Source organism: Rhinopithecus bieti, unplaced genomic scaffold (genome assembly GCF_001698545.2).
Source record: "Rhinopithecus bieti isolate Rb0 unplaced genomic scaffold, ASM169854v2 scaffold_5273, whole genome shotgun sequence".
Taxonomy (NCBI): Eukaryota; Metazoa; Chordata; class Mammalia; order Primates; family Cercopithecidae; genus Rhinopithecus; species Rhinopithecus bieti.
This window is the reverse complement of record NW_016805057.1, coordinates 1,360,965-1,378,820: the sequence shown is the minus strand read 5'-3', so window position 1 is coordinate 1,378,820 and position 17,856 is coordinate 1,360,965. Positions and strand designations below refer to the sequence as shown.

The following is a 17,856-nucleotide window of genomic DNA, read 5'->3' as shown; positions in this document are numbered from 1 at the left end:
CGATCTCTTGACCTTATGATCCGCCTGCCGTGGCCTCCCAAAGTGCTGGGATTACAGGCATGAGCCACCGTGCCTGGCCTCTTTTTTCTTTTTTATATCGCCATCTCAGTATTCTGTCATTTCATGATGAAATAGTTGTTTATTTTGACACAACTCAAATAGAAATTAATGGTACTATGTGCTAAATGTTACTTTTTTATACTATTTCTCCTGTGATTATTTTTTAAAGGCCAGGTTTTCTTAGATGAGTTTTATCTTCATCTGCTTATTATCTTTTGAAAATGTATACCCATTTGTTTCTTTAAAAATCCAAGGCAATTTTTTAGTTGTAATAGCACCAGGTGTGGTGGCTCATGCCTGTAATCCCAGTGCTTTGGGAGGCCACGGCAGAAAGATCACTTGAGGCCAAGAGTTCAAGACTAAGCTGGACAACATAGTGAGACCCTGGTCTTAAAAAAATAAATAAAATAAAATTTAAAAATTATCTGTACATGGTGGCAGACACCTGTAGTCCTAGCCATGCAGGAGGCTGAGGTGGGAGGATCGCTTGAGTCCAGGAGTTTGAGGTTACAGTAAGCCATAATCAGATCACTGCTTTCTGACCCAGGAAATAGAGCAAGACCCCATCACTAAATAAATAAATGAGTGAATGAATACATAAATAAATAAAATGTACCTATGTATGTTATAATACCAAGAACAGCACATATTTAGACCATATTACACATCTAATTGCTTAAAATATATAAAACAATAATAAAATTTTTTCTTGATACACACCTATCCAAAATTGGCCAATAGTATACAATTGATAAATTACATTGATAGCAGTCACATATAAGAAGTCAAAGAAGCAGAAGAGGAAAAAACATATCTTCCCTCTTTAATGTACTTAGAATCAAGAAGATGAAAAGAGACAATCACTCCTGTGGGGCCACATTATTCATTGAGGTTGGAGGTCACATATAGTCTCTATTTATAATTGGGGAACATTTACATACTAAGACATTAAGTCTTCTTCAGGAAACCCTAAACAGCAGTTGGAGACAGGAATCCCATCCATGATGCTTGATATTTTCCTCTTTTTGCTGTAACGCAGCATGCCTTAGTTATTCTTTTCTAAGGCATGTTATGTACCTGTTCTATAGTAATGCACCAAGAGAGATAGGAAAAAAAATTTTTTAATAGGCTGATGATTCCGAAACTAGCCTTAGTTTCTCCCCTGAGCTTTATACTGTGATAATGTTTGGCTGTGTCCCCACACAAATCTCATCTTGAATTGTAGTTTCCATAATCCCTACATGTTGTGGGAGGGACCTGGTGGGAGGTAACTGAATCATGGTGGTGGTTACCCTCATGCTGTTCTCATGATAGTGAGTGAGTTCTCATGAGATCTGATAGTTTTACAAGTTTTCCCCCTTTCTCTCCACACTTCTCCTTCCTCCTACCATGTGAAGAAGGATGTGTTTGCTTCCGCTTCCACCATAATTGTAAGTTTCCTGAGGCCTCCCCAACCATGCTGAGCTGTGGGTCAATTAAACCTCTTTCCTTTGTAAATTACTCAGTCTCAGGTATTTCTTCATAGCAGCGTGAGAACGGACTTACACACCCTATACAGCCTAGTATGCCCAAGTACCACTGATAGCACCACCTACATTTTTAAGGCTGTATGAAACTTAAAATGTGAAAAACAAACTCTCAACTCTCCCCTCCCAGCCTATTTTCTTCCCAGCCTTCTCCATTTTAGAGAATAGCATTGCCATCCACCTGCCTAGCTAGTCAGGCACAAAACCTAAGACCTATCCTTGGTTCCTTTTTTTTTTCTTCTCACCTCTAACATCCAAACCATTAGCAGTCCTCTTTGCCCTTCCATTAGAGTATGCTGCAAATCAAACATTTTTTTCTTCTTTTTTTTTAGATAGAGTCTCGCTCTGTCGCCCAGGCTGGAGTGCAATGGTGTGATCTCGGCTCACTGCAACCTCCACTGCTGGGGTTCAAGCAATTCACCTGCCTCAGCCTCCCGAGTAGCTGGGATTACAGACGCATGCCACCACTCCCAGCTAATTTTGTATTTTTAGTAGAGACAGGGTTTCACCATGTTGCTCAAGCTGGTCCCGAACTCCTGACCTCGGGTGATCCACCCACCTCGGCCTCCCAAAGTGCTGGGATTACAGGCGTGAGCCACCGCAAACCATTTTTTATCAGCTTTCTAATGCATATCCCCTGTTGCTGATCTCTTTTGTCTGTTGTCCATAAGCAGACAGTGTGTTTGTTTGTTTGTTTGGTAATTCGTATCGTTTCTCTCCTGACCCACAACCTCCCAATGACTGCCTGTTGTAATTAAAAATCCAAAGTCCTGCTGGATGTGGTGGTGCACGCCTGTAGTCCCAAGTACTCAGGAAGCTGAGGCAGGAGGATCGCTTGAGTCCAGGAGTTCTGGGCTATAGTACGCTATGCAATCTGGTGTCCACACTAAGTTCAACATCAGTATGGTGACCTCCAGGAGTGAAGGACCACCAGATTGCCCTAAGGAGGAGTGAACCAGCCCGGGTCGGAAACAAAGCATGTGAAAACTCTCATGCTGATCAGCAGTGGGATCGCACCCATGAATAGCCACTGCCCTCCAACCTGGACAACACAGTGAGATCTTGCCTCTTAGGGAAAGGGAACAGAAAATGGAAAGGGAAAGGGAAGTCCAAACTCCTTATTGTAGCCAATACTAGGATTTATTGAGCACTTGCTATATGCCAAAGACTTTGTTAGGTACTTTGCATATATTAACTGATGTAATCTTCACAACAGTCCTGTGAGGTTGAAACTATTATTAACCTTATTTTACAAAGCAAGAGTGTAATAGGAAGGTTAAGTAACTTATCCAAATCACACAGCTAGTAAGTGGCCAACCTGGAATTCAAAGCACAGAGTCTGACTCCAAAGCATAGGGTCTGGCCCCTCTATACCATCCAACTCGATCTTGTCATTTTGCATTTCTTAAGCCACATGGGCCTTTTTCTCCCTCAAGCACATCAGGCTTGCTCCCTGCATAGGAGTTTTGCACTGGCTGTTTCTCTGTCCATGGCGTCTATCATCTCATCATTTAAGTCTCCACTCAAATGTCTTTTTCTCAGAGAGATTTTTGCCTTACCACTGTCTTTAAAATTACTCTCCCACATATAGTGTCACCTTTTTCCTGTTTTCATAGCAGCACTTACAATATCTGAATTGATCTTAATTCTTTTAATGTTTGTTTCTCTATAAGTATTTACTTAATAACTGTTGTTGGATGGATGGTTGCTGACTATTGAATATTGGCTAGTATAGTGATTAAGGATACAGGCTTTGAAATCAGATTCCTGGGTTCATATCCCAGTCCCACTCTTTAGTTGTATGAAGTTAGGCAAGTCACTTACCAATTCTCTGCCTCAGTTTCTTCATCTGTAAAATAGAAATAATACCTCCCTCATAGGATTGTTATCAGAATTAAATAGAATAATGTGTATGTCTCTTAAAACAAGTCATAACACCTAAGAACTCAAACCATGTTATTTGTTTTTTATTTATTACACTTAAGTTTTTGTAGCAACAGATATTACTATTATTATAATATTGAATGAATGGCATACCCAGAATACTCTTTGGAAAGTCATGTTTCCAGGCCCTCCTCCAGGCCAACTGGGTCAGAATATCTGAGAAAAGGGCCCGTGAATCTTTAAAAATATACATATATATTTTAGGGAGTCTGATAAATATCCAACCTTGGGACCTATGACAGTAGCCTTTTAGCATCACTATTTAGGATCAACCTGGACAGTTGTGTCTGTGTGACATCATCAGTGACATCATGACACTGCAGTGACACCATGCAGTAATTTGTAATTTTGCTGAGATGTAAAGTGAGAGCAAGTCATCCTGATAAGTGGACCTAGAAGACCCTTACCAGTCTCCCTAACATCCCCATTACAGTGCAGCCTCATTCTCTTGCCTGTATTTCTGTTGGCAAGCAGTAAAACTTAGAGTGACTCTAATTTTATTTCTGCTTGGAAAATCATCTCAAAAGAAAACTAACCAAGAAATATGGGGATGCCAGGAAAGATTTTTTTTTTTTTAAAGTAGTGATTCTACCTTAAACTGTCTATAAGAAAAAAAAAATCATGAAGCTGTTTTTTTTGTTTTTTGTTTTGGCAGGTGCACCAACCAATGCAAAACTGCACTTTATCAAGGAAATTACATGCTATTGCTATAAGTTTGGGTTTATAAGTTCAGATATTAACAAAGCTTTTGTGAATCTCATGAAAGAGATTGTGTAAGACATAATTTCTGCCTTCCTAGAGCTGGAAAGACAAAACCATCGTACACAAAACAGCAAGTGAAGTTAAAGCGAATAATAAATGATAGACAACCAGTGCTGTTTATTTCAGAAAAGAAAGTGAAAATATCAGCTAGAAGGGTTCACTGAAACAGTAGTGGCTAGTGATGACAAACAACAAATCTTCTTTAGTTGCAGGACCAGCTCTGCCCCCTAATTATAAAAGCAGTAGTTCAGATTCATCAGACAGCGATGAAGACAGTAGTTCTTTGTACGAAGAAGGAAATCAAGAATCTGAAGAAGATGACACTGGTCCAACTGCAAGGTCAGTCATTTAATTAAATTAAATGATAGACCAACCTTCAGAGCTAGTATAAGTTGTCTGGAACAGATAACTAATAAGGGGATATCAAATTTCCATTTATACAGCACAGGGAGAAATCATTTTGTATGGCATTTCATCCTGAACCGTACCTTTTACAAAGAAATTTATTCTAGTAGGGTGCAGCTGTAGAGATACCTAGAATTTCAATATACATATATTTTTTCCCTGAGACGGGCTCACTCTGGCGCACACACTGGGGTGAAGTGGCATGATCTTAGCTCACTGCAGCCTCTGCCTTCCAAGTTCAAGGGATCCTCCCACCTCAGTCTCCTGAGAAGCTGGGACCACAGGCGCCCAGCAAATTTTTGTATTTTTTGTAGATTTTTTTGGTATTTTTTGTAGAGATGGGGTTTCATCATGTTGCTCAGGCTGGTCTCAAACTCCTGGACTCAAGTGATCTGCCTGCCTCAGCCTCACAGTGCTGGGATTATAAGCATGAGCCATTATAAACACCAGCCAATAAAATTTCTACATAAAGGATTTTTCTTAAGATGTCATTGAAGTGACGAAGTAGGCTACATAAACCATAGAATTTCTTCTTAAAATTATATATGCGGTATATGTTTTCTTTAAATAAACTAATGATTTCTTCTTTTTCTTTGTTTTTTTTGAGACAAAGTCTCGCTCTGTAGCCCAGACTAGAATCCGGTGGCATGATCTCGGCTCACTGTAGCCTCTGCCTACTAAGTTCAAGTGATTCTCCTGTCTCAGCCTTCCAAGTAGCTGGAACTACAGGCATGTGCCACCAATCCTGGCTAATTTTTGTATTTTTTAGTAGAGACAGAGTTTCACCATGTTGACCAGGCTGGTCTTGAACTCCTGACCCCAAGTGATCCGCCCACCTCGGCCTCCCAAGGTGCTGGGATTACAGGCGTGAGCCATCGCACCCAGCTGAATGATTTTCTTCTAATCTAGCCTTACCACTATGGGTCTGTGTAAATGAGAAGTCAAATCTTTGTTTATTATTGAGTAACAAGCTTTTTTTAAATTCATTTTAAATATTATCAGGTGGAAATAGCAACTTAAACCCCTTCCCTAAATGAGAATAAAAGTCACAGTCACAAACTTTTTACTTAGCAACATCTGACCAATAGACTTTGAAACTTCATTGAGGGGAATCTTTAATACCACAGAAAATATAGAATAGTGATATATTACTGCTGTAAAGAAATAACCAATCTGTATTTTAGGCCAAAAATAAATTCCAGGAAAAGACTAGTTACGAACTATTGTCATAGGCCGGGTGCAGTGGCTCACGCCTGTAATCACAACACTTTGGAAAGCCAACATGCGCAGCTCACTTGAGGTCAGGAGTTTGAGACCAGCCTGGCCAACATGGTGCAACCCCGTCTCTACTAAAAGGATGCAAAAATTAACTGGGCGTGGTGGCGCTTGCCTGTAATCCCAGCTACCTGGGAAGCTGAGGCAGGAGAATTGCTTGAACCTAGGAGTGGGAGGTTCCAGTGAGCCAATATCATGCCACTGTATTCCAGCCTGGCCAACAGGGCAAGACTTCCTCTCAAAAAATAAAAAATAAAATAAAAGAACTATCATAGTATCCAGTTTTATTTGGCAAGATTAATTTATTGTTGCAGTGTTTATACAACTAGATTTAATGCTTTTATAAAAAAATTAAAGTGTGTTTTTGTGAAAAAAATTTTGATATGTATGCATAAAGTTATACTACTGTGTTTTCAGAAAACAGAGGAAAAATCCGGATAAGGATGATGATGATGATGATGATGGGTTTTTTGGACCAGCCCTTCCTCCTGGATTTAAAAAGCAGGATGATTCTCCTCCAAGGTGATAATGTGTAATATTTTAGGCTAGTCTTTCTTTAAATATTTTAACTAAGGAATCTTTAATGAATTAAAGAATTGTCTGAAATTATGTTTTAACTGAAATATTTATATGGCATTTTGAAATGGGTCATTCATAGGGAAAAGAAGTTGTTTCCTATAATAAAAATAATTATTTACATGTTTATGACACTTTCATAGTTTACAGAAAACTTCCACATCTGTTATTTGATATTCACAAAAGTGTTTTGTGGTAAACAGGGTCGATCATCCCTCTCCCCACTTTATAAACAGATAAGGTTACACACACATAGTAGCAGACCTGGGGCTAGAATCTTGATGTTCTGACTTTTAATTCAGTTATTTTCTTAATTATTTATCAGTGGAAGAAACAAATCCCCAGGTGCCATATTAGACAATTGGACTAACTTCTCTGAATGTCACATTTGTTATCTGTAAGCTAGGATAACAGCATGTACTTTACAGAATTGTGATGATTGAGGTTTCGTAGTTGTATACCTAGACTTTGCGTGTATGTGTGTGTGTTTAATGTATATGGAGCCTGGCACAGAGTAAGCATAGAGTAAATATTTATTCCTGTCTTCTTCCCAGAATTGTAAAATTTTTAAATGCCAAATATAAGATTGCACGTTAAATTGTTTATATTTCATAATACTGTATACCAATATGCAAGAACAAGCAGAAAAGGCTGTTTATTTTCTATTCAAAGTTTATAATCACATTTGGCAGCTCCTAACTTCCATTACATTTGGTTGTCTTAGATATACAGAGATAGGCAATCTACAGACCCCAAACTAAAATGATTTTACATTTTGAGAGTAGCTAAAAAAACGACGACAGAGATGCCACAGAGAGCCACGTGTGGCTCTCAAAGCCTAAGAGTTACTATCTAGCCCTTTATAGAAAGTTTGCTGACCCCTAGGATGTAACATTCCTTTTAAGAAAACATATTACTTAAATGTATAGCAATTTTTTTTCTTGAGAGTATTATTTTGGCAATAATAAAATACATGTGTAAAATAAACAGCTGGCATTACATATTGGAGTTATAAACCTTTGATAGCATCATAACATGCCATGGTTATATTCCTTTACTGTGTTTTAAGATTTTAAATACTGGTAATTTTATTACCACCAATCCCCTGAGGCCAGAAAGTTAAGTTTTAATTGCATTTGTAGATTGCTAAAAATTGTACTCAGAAAAAATCTATGCTGTACTCATAGCTTATAAATGATACCTAATTTTATCTTTTTAACAGTGCCAAACTTCCCTGTCTTTCATAAGCAAATTGTTCTGCTCAAAGAAGTTTCATGAATCAAGACAAGAGATTATTAAATGGTCAGGATGGGAGCCCAGACTTTCTGACTGTCAGTACTGTTTTTTCCCCTGCCAGGATGCCTGTCTGTGGGGTTCTAATAGAACATGGTGCAACCTAGAAATTTTAGCTTAGGACTTCATTACCATCTGGGTTGGTAACATTGGCACAGTGACAACTATGGAAAAAACATTGGTACAAAAGCAAGGATGAAGAATCTTAAAAGTATGAAAGAGGGTATTCTTTTATTATTTTTATCTTTTTAATTTTTTCCTTCATAAGGTAAGGCTGTCTCTTTTTATGACCCAGTATTCAGGCAAGTCTCTCTTCTGAAGTGATGACAATTGCCTCATTATGTGGCAGTAGGGCAGCTGGAAAGAAAATGCACTTTGACATCAAGTAGACCAGAGTTTGAACTCTAGCTCAGCCACTTACTAATTGTGTTAATCTTGGACATGATTTTGCTCATCTTAAAAGTGGAGTGACTTACACTGACCAGGATTGTTTTAAGAAAACCAATGCACTGCTTGAAATGTGGTTAGCACAGTACCTTTTTCCCTTTCTATGCATCTTAATGAACTAGCTGCATACTTCTACAGTTCCACATCATTACTGTATTATCAAGTGAGAACAATGTATAGATTTTTAATACTGCCATGTTATATAGACCACAGATTGCTGACATTGTCTGCACATGCTATATATGTCCTTAGAGGAACTCGATTTCTACTTTGGTAGTTCTGACCATAATTATAATGCCCCTAAGGTATCTTTCACTGGAAGGGAATCTCAAAACTGAAGGAAAGCCAAGGCACAAAATAAAAAAAGACCATCACAGATTTTAGTACAATTTTTTTAAAACATTGCCATAATATAGTTCTTTTTAGGAAGTGTGCATATGCCAGTGTCACAAAGATTGAGAATTACTGGCTTAGTCTCTGATTATTGACTAACAAGTAGAAAATTCAAATGTGAAAATTAGGTTTTTAAAAGACATCTAGCAGAAAGGTACTAGGTAATACTAGTAAAAATAAAGTGTTAAAATTCTTATTTTCAACATTTGTTACTATCTGGCTTTATTATTTTGTGAACCTTTATTCTGAAAACTGCTTTTAAAGTCAGGGAGAATGACAAAAGTACATTTTATTTTTCAGGCCCATAATAGGTCCTGCATTGCCACCTGGTTTCATTAAATCTACACAGAAAAGTGACAAGGGCAGAGATGATCCAGGACAACAGATATCATCATCCCATTTCAACTCTAAGGTTTGGAAAGTTTTCATTGAAAGAATAAGATGTATTGTAACAAACTCTAAACTTTATGCATACTGTTACTACAATCACTGGACTCAACTGTAATGTAAGACTCAGTTATATTCAGATTAATTTAAGATTGTAACATAAGTAGATGAAATAAAAAGCTGTTCACAAACCTGAGATTCTGTTAGGAAAATAACAGGGTTGAAGGGGTGTTACCTATTCATGCTTCTTATCTTTGAAGGGGGGCTTTAAAGTGTTAGAAGAATGGAACATGAAGAAAAGTTTAAGGAATGATTGTGATGTGGGCTGGAGGAGGGAAAGTTGAAGAGCTTTTTAACAATGGTCTTTACCTTGAAATTTACTTTCTCCTAACCAAGCTTTAGTACTGTGTATAAAAAAATGCACTGGTGGATAAGTAATTTTAGGAAAAGATAGACCAAATGACTTTGGAGTAAAGTATAAAGGCTGTTTCTCTCCTTAACAAGAGTTGAGATTTGTAGAGTACTTTATAATTTGTAATGCGTTTTCCCTATATGTGGACCTTATTTTATCTTCTCCACGGTTTCATGAAACAGATATTATCTGCACCTTACAAATGCTAAAGACCAAAAAAATTGGGTACCTTACCCAAGATTACACAATTTTTCCTGATTAAACCCATGGCACAAACCCAGTTCTTATGACTTTAAATCACTTGTTCAGTCTGTTATACTGCAGTGCCTTCCTATATATGAATTCATATATTCTGGAGACTCCTGTTTATCTCCACTAAGAATTCAACAGTTACACTGAGGTTGTTACTCAAAGGATGTATAATGCAGTGGTTAAAATTATTAATTTCAGAGTCATTTACTTATTCTTTCAACAAATGCTTGTAGAACACCTGCAGTGTGGCAGGCATATAGTCACAGAAGTCAATCTGTCAACAAATTAGTTTGTTCCTATCTTCATAAGACATCCAGGACTCAGCCACTTTTGCTCCCACCCTGGTCCAAGTGACCATCAAATTTCACCCCTTTTATTGGTCTTCATGCTTTATGTAGCCATTTCTCCTCTACTACCCCTTCTCAACACAACAGTTGAAGGGGTCCAGATGAAACAAAGGCAGATCGAAGTCAGATCATGTCACTAACACTCAAAACCACCAAATTACTCCTCCTCTCCCTGAGTCAAAGCCAAAGTCCTTTTAGGGCCCTATACAGTCTGGCCTCCATTAGTACTCTGATTTTATCTTTTGCTTTGATGTGACCACACTGGGCTCCTTGCTGTTCCTCCTCAAATACAGCAGGCCAGCTCCTACTCCTGAGCCTTTATGCCTGTTGTCCAAGCCTATGCAAAATGGTCTTCCCCTACATATCTATGTGGCTGACCTCCTAGACCTTCGGGTTTTTTGCTGGAATATTATCTTTCCAATAAATCTTCTCTGGCCTCCAAATTAAAATATGCTAACCTCCTCTTCCCTTCTTTAAATTTTCCCCATAGTATTTTTTGCCACCAAAGAAACCATTAATTTTACTGCTTCTTTTTGTTTATTGTTGGCCTCTTTCCACTAGAATGTGGCTCCATAAGAACAGAGTTTTTTTTTTTTTTTATCTTATCACTAGTGCCTTATATATAGTAGATATTCAGAAGTATTTGTTGAATGAATGAATGAATAAATCAAACACAGTGCCTGCCCTCATCACACCTACAAGGTAGTGGGGAATACATACATCAGTTTCTAACATTGTGAATTATTCAAAAGATGAGACAAAATATAAATGGAACCATGATGGGGGAATCTAATCTGAAAATTAGAAAAAGTCTTTTTCAGCCAGGCGCAGTGGTTCATGCCTGTAATCCCAGCACTTTGGGAAGCCAAGGCGGGTGGATTGCTTGAGCTCAGGAGTTCAAGACCACCTGAGGCAACATAGCAAAACCGCATCTCTACCAAAAATAAATAAAAAATTAGCAAGGCACGGTGGTACATGCCTGTGGTGCCAGCTACCTGGGAGCTGAGGTGGAGGATGGCTTGAATCTAGGAGGTAGAGGTTGCAGTGAGCTGAGATCGTGCCACTGCACTCCAGCCTGGGTGACAAAGCGAGACCCTGTCTCAAAAGGAAAAAAAAAAAAAGGTCTTTATCTGAGTGAATGTCTACTAACCTGAAGTTTGATTAATTGGAGCTAGCTCAGCAAAGAAGGCAGGGAACATTGTTCCAGAGAGAGCAGATGGCTTAAGGCAAAAGAGAGTGTGGAGAGGATGAAAGTTAGGGTTAAAGAAGTTCAATATGGTTAGAACGGAGAGTGCAGGGAGAATGGTGAGAGAGAAGGTGAGGAAAGTAGGTAAGAGCTGTTCGAAGCTTTGCATTGAGCCTAGCTTGGGTATGCTTAGTTTCATGATCAGTAACGTGCAGGTCATTACGCTTACCTCATAGGGTTGTTATAAGGATTAAATCAGAGTAGTAGTTGTATTAGTCCGTTTTCACACTGCTAATAAAGACATGCCCAAGACTGGGTAATTTATAAGGAAAGAGGTTTAATTGACTCACAGTTTAGCATGGCTTGGGAGGCCTCAGGAAACCTACAGTCATGGTGGAAGGGGAAGCAAACATGTCCGTCTTCACGTGGCGGCACCAAGGAGAAGAATGAGTGCCCAGCGAAGGGGGAAGCCCCGATGAAACCATCAGATCTTGTGAGAAGAAACTCACTCTCACAAGAACAGGATGGGGGAAACCACCCTATGATTCAGTGATCTCCACCTGGTCCCTCCCACGACACGTGGGGATTATGGGAACTGCAATTCAAGATGAGATTTGGGTGGGGACACAGCCAAACTATATCAGTAGGTATTCAACTTAAAATAGCTCCCATTATTACCATTGTTCTTATTGCCTCCACTATGGATGTCATGAGCATAACTGAAGAATTTAGGCTAAGTATGAGGAATCCTTTCTAACAAGGGTGTTGAAGAAAAAATTACCAGAGGAAGGACTTCCAGCCATATGGAAGACTGAGATGACATCATCAGGCTAGGCTTTCCCCACCATGAACACAAAGGAATGCTAGGGGAAGAAAGAAAATAACAAAACACAGCAAAGCCCAAAAGGAAGAAAGGAAAATCCACACATACTAACAACATTGAGGGAGTTCAAAGCCAGACACAGGTTTACACACAGCAGGGAACCACACAGCAGGTTTACACACAGCAGGGAACCACAGTCGTTTTAGAGAACCCAGTCATAAACCCCAGAGAATCTGGGAACAGGAGCCTTGGCTTCTGGCTCACTCAGCCAGAGGAGATTGAATTGAACCCCCTGCATAAAGCCTGCAGCCTCAAAGTTCTGCTGTGTCTGTAAAAGGAGGACAAGGGGACTAGAGGACTAGAGAAATGTAACCCACTGTCCCTAGGAAGGTGACAAGGAAATTTGCTTCTGCCTAGAGCCTTGTCATACTATCTGTAACCTACTTTCAAATGGTTCTGAATAAAAATGTGTGTGTGTCTATTTCATGGGGAGAGGGACAGAAAACAAACCAAAAGAATGAATGTGTTAAAATGACATGTGCCACTCAGTTGGTAAATCTGAGTGAGGACATATTGGTGTTTTTTGCGCTCATCTTAGCACTTTTTTATAGGTTCAAAATTTTTCAAAAAAAAGTGGGGAAGAAATTTTCAAAGGAGTAGCATAATTCAGCATTATTCACCCTTGGAATTTTGTCCTAACCTACCTAGTTAGCAAATGCATAGCCTACATCATTTCCTAGGTGGTACACATTCTACATTCCCTAGCTTCTTTTGGTGGAAGGCAAGGGTCAGGCTGAGAGAGATTACACTGTAGGTCCATGTGTGAAATACTCTCGCTCTGATTGTTTGCCTTATAATTTCCCTTTAATTGAACCTTTTCAAAAAACCTTTCTTTTTCAGTTTTGAGATTTTCGTTTCTCAAAGATAGGCTTCTCTTAGCCTCATTCCCGGCATATACCCCCAAATTAAGACATAATAATACTAATGCTTGACATTTCTTGAGCACTTACCACAAGCCAGACACTGCAACACCAGTATAAACCTAACCTAATCCAAACAACAATCCAGGGAGGTAGTGTATCAACTGAATGCCTTCAGCTACAAATAACAGAAAATCCAACTCAAAATGGAACTTTATCTTAACCTACTTAGTTAGCAAATGGGTTAATTTACTTGGTGATATATGTTCTGTATTCTCAAAATAAGGAAAATATGTTTCATACATAATAAGAGGTCAAGAGGTAAGATGATTCCAAGCTTGATAAATTCATTTGCCTCATGATATCATCAAAGGCTCCAGTTTTTCTACCTTCCTGCTCTATAAGAGAATTAGCAGTATGTTAATTCCGCACTCATCGTACCAAGAAGCCTGCCAAAGTTCTAAGACTTAGGCTGACTGCCTTCATCATACTAAGAAGCCTGCCAAAGTTCTAAGACTTATAAGCAGCTGGCAGTGTCCAGACACAGAAGAGGAATGGTCCTTTCCCTGTGCCTCTTTTGTAGAGGAAGGAAAACCTCTACCAGTTTCCTATAGACCTTTTGTGTTTATTTCACAAGAATTGTGTCATGTGTCCATGCCTAAACCAGTCAGCTTAGCAAGAAGAAGAAGACCAAAGTGACTACTTTGTAATATTTTGTAAACACATCCATACAATAGTTATACTTTTTTTTGTGACTGGCCTAGAATTATCAATATTTTTCCCCAGGTATTAGAGAAGGTCCCAGTTCCCTGAGAAGGGTGTGGCTTTAAAGAGGATAAACAAAATGCAGAGTTCTCTTGGCAATAGTTATTGGTAGAAGCTGTTATAATTCTCTTGTCAAAGACAAGAAAACCAGGGCTTAGAAAGGTTAAATAACATGCCTGAAGTCACAGGGCTAGTACAATGGCAAATGAGGCCTTCAACAAAATCAGCCCAAAGTATAAATCAATAGGGTACCTAATTTCTATTGCAATTCTGGATAAAATGTGCCAACATTTTTTTTATTAAAAAGAAATAACCTCAGCCGGGCCCCCGCCGGTGTGCTTCAAGCCTGGTGTAATCCCCCAGCACTTTGGAGGCGAGAACGGGCTATCACAAGGTCCAGGAGAAATCGAGACCATCCTGGCTTAACACGGTGAACCCTCTCTACTAAAAAAAAAAAAATACAAAAAACTAGCCCGGGCGAGGTGGTGGGCGCCTGTAGTCCCCAGCTACTCGGAGGCTGAGGCGGGAGAATGGGCGTAAACCCGGGAGGATGGAAGCTTGCAAGTACTGAGATCCCGGCCACTGCCCGCTCCCAGCTGGGGCGACAGAGAGCGAGACTCCGTCCAAAAAAAAAAAAAAAAAAAAAGAAATAACTCATCCAGGACACCAAAATAATTTAATATCCATAAATAGGAATTGGGCATATTATTCTGTTTCTGATTTTCAGTTTAGTGTGTTTGGTCTAATTTTCTGTTTGCTTCTCCATCTCCGCTTTTATTTACCCCTGAACATGAGTGATACTTATTTCTAAAAATTGCAGGCATCATCCTACCAGGAAGGACATGCTGACATTCTACCTTTATGAAACCATCTCATATTAAGATGGAAATGAGACTATCATTAGCTTATTCCACTAATACTGTATTGGTGCCATGACTCTTAGAGTTAGTGTTTTGTTTTGTTTTGTTTTCATGTCTCATAGTTTTAAAATTTCATTATAGCTTTTATATCTGAACATTTTGCATCACCAAATATTTATATCTGTCGTGGGTTATAAATATGTTTAACATAATGTCTGTAACATCAGAAAGCTTACTATTGTAGATATAAGCTAGAAACACTTAAAGCTAAATTACTAACAGTTGAGATAAAATGATAGAGGGGTTGCTGTTATATACATAGAAAAAATACTGGCCTTGATCTTGGAATATTTGATTCTTAGATAATAGTTTTATAAAATCAGACAAGTTGTTTATTCTAATTACACTCTAAGCCTAAGTCTCCTCCAAAAAAAAAGAAACCAGAAATAGTGCCATTTTACAGTTTTGTTACAAGGATCAAATGAGGTGTATGCCAAAATCCATAGTTATTAAGAATGTGTTTGTGTGTGTGTGTGTTAGAGTAAGCCACAACACAGTATATAATTGTCTAATTATTGTACTATGTTGAGAAGAATTCTAAGTCTACATCTATGTCCTTCAGGAAGAGAGTGAGGTCTGTCATGGACACAGGAATAGAGGTGGGAGGTGGGAGAGAGTCTGCATGCCATGGATTTGTCATCTCTGTGCTAGGCACTTGAGGAAAGTGAGGAAAAAGTCCTCATGGTTCAGTGATGAGCCAGCAATACATTGTTTACTTTTTAATTTTTTATGGATAATAAGTTTCAGTTAAATGCAGGTAATTTAGAATTATTTTTTATAACCTGTAGCTCTGCTCTTGGTTTAAAGATAATGTCTTGTTTTAAAAGGAAACAGACAGCAGTGAAGATGAGGATATTATTGGACCAATGCCTGCAAAAGGACCAGTTAACTATAACGTAACGACAGAGTTTGAAAAAAGGGCCGAGAGAATGAAAGAAAAACTGACCAAAGGAGATGATGTAAGTTTTAAAACACTTTAAGAAATACACTAAATAGATTAAAATCTTAATTTTAGAAATAAACACTAAACTACATAATGTTTAATATATTTTGTTTTTATGTATAATATTTTTTTTTTTAATTTAGGAGTTAGAACCCAGAAACTCTAAAAGAAAAGTAACAAATTAGATGAAAGTCTTTGTAACGTATGTGACAAACATGTGACAAAAACATAAGTAACTTTTAAACTTCAATTGCATGACATAGTTGCTTGTACATACATATGTACTCATCTTATACACGATACATACTTTCTATGCTACATTTTTTTTTCTGTTAAAGGATTCATCTAAACCCATTGTAAGAGAGTCATGGATGACTGAACTTCCTCCAGAAATGAAAGACTTTGGTCTTGGGCCAAGGACTTTTAAGAGAAGAGCTGATGACACATCTGGAGATCGATCAATCTGGACAGATACTCCAGCTGACAGGGAAAGGAAAGCTAAGGTGAGAGGCTTTGTTTGTTTGTTCATGCATTTCTGTTCATGTTGGCTGGATTTTGAAAAGATACAATGCAAAATTATTTAAGGGTACTATTTTTTTAAATTCTGATTCCAAAAGGATAATACAGATTTTCCTCTGGAGCAAGATTATGAGGAAGGAAAATGACACCAATTGCTTGCTGTTTACTTACTATTTCCTAATAAACGGTCTCATTTAAACCTCAAGAAAACTCTGAGACATAGGTATAATGACCTTATTTTATAGATGGAGAAACTATCCTCTATGAGGTCAACGTTTCTAGGGTCACAAAGCTAGTAAGTATGAAAAATAATCTCATTTTAGACCTGGTCAAAAAGACCAGATTCCCTGGTCTTTTACACCATACTATCTTTATGATCATATATCTTTTAAAATATTTTAGAAAAAAAAAAAAAAAGCTGCAGATTAACCAAGCAAATTGAATGGTGCCTAGAGGATCTCTCTCAAAATGACCATATCTCAGGTGCACTAAACTTAATGTTACTGTCAAGATAGACAAGAACCACTGTCATTAATACATTAAGTTATCCAAAAAATACCAGCTGGCTGCAGTGGCTCATGCCTGTAATCCCAACACTTTCTGAGGCCAAGGTGGGCAGATCACCTAAAGTTAGGAGTTCGAGACCAGCCTGGTCAACATGGTGAAACCCTGTCTCTACTAAAAATAAAAAAATTAGCCGGGCATGGTGGCATGCGCCTATAATCCCAGCTACTTGGGAAGCTGAGGCAGGAGAATCACTTGAACCCAGGAGGCGGAAGCCGCAGTGAGCCAAGCCACTGCACTCCAGCCTGGGCAACAGAGCAAAACTCCATCTCAAAAAAAAAAAAACCCAAAAGTCTGTATGCATAAAATACATTATTTTTAATTTTCTCTTCTTGAATCTTTTTCTGTTATAAAATATTTCATTGTATATTAGGAATTAAACCAGTATACCCAGTACTACTCCTTCAATTTAATCCATCTGTGGGTTTTGGTTTTTTCTTTTTGTTTTTTTGTTTGTTTGTTTGTTTGTTTTTTAAGAGACAGGGTGTCTCTATCACCCAGGTTGGACTGCAGTGGCGCAGTCATAGCTCACTGCAGCCCTCAAACTTCTGGGCTCAGGTGATCCTCCTGCCTCAGCCTCCTGAGGAGCTGAGACTGCAGGCACACAACTAATTTTTTTATTTTTTATTTTTGTAGAGACAAGGCCTTGCTATGTTGTCCAGGCTAGTCTCAAACTCCTGGGCTCAAGCAATCCTCCCAAAGTGCTGGGATTACAGGCGTGAGCCACTATGCACAGCCTCTCTCTAAAGGTTTTATTTTATTTTTTTATTTTGTTGTATTTTTTATTATACTTTTAAGTTCTAGGGTACATGTGCATAACGTGCAGGTTTGTTACATATGTATACTTGTGCCATGTTGGTGTGCTGCACCCATCAACTCGTCAGCACCCATCAACTTGTCATTTATATCAGGTATAACTCCCAATGCAATCCCTCCCCCCTCCCCCCTCCCTATGATAGGCCCCGATGTGTGATGTTCCCCTTCCCGAGTCCAAGTGATGTCATTGTTCAATTCCCACCTATAAGTGAGAACATGCGGTGTTTGGTTTTCTGTTCTTGTGATAGTTTGCTAAGAATGATGGTTTCCAGCTGCATCCATGTTCCTACAAAGGACGCAAACTCATCCTTTTTTATGGCT

At 38.5% G+C, this 17,856-nt stretch overlaps 1 protein-coding gene across 2 annotated transcripts in view; it reads left to right on the top strand.

Annotated features, from left to right (window-relative positions):
• Positions 1-17,856, top strand: part of GPALPP1 (GPALPP motifs containing 1) — a 48,469-nt gene that overhangs the window by 11,877 nt on the left and 18,736 nt on the right. For both annotated transcript variants that reach the window (XM_017870982.1, XM_017870984.1), the window contains exons 2-6: positions 4,499-4,631; positions 6,390-6,494; positions 8,982-9,093; positions 15,521-15,652; positions 15,975-16,139. In XM_017870982.1, the coding sequence (XP_017726471.1) occupies positions 4,499-4,631; positions 6,390-6,494; positions 8,982-9,093; positions 15,521-15,652; positions 15,975-16,139 (647 nt within the window). The remainder of the gene's footprint in view (positions 1-4,498; positions 4,632-6,389; positions 6,495-8,981; positions 9,094-15,520; positions 15,653-15,974; positions 16,140-17,856) is intronic.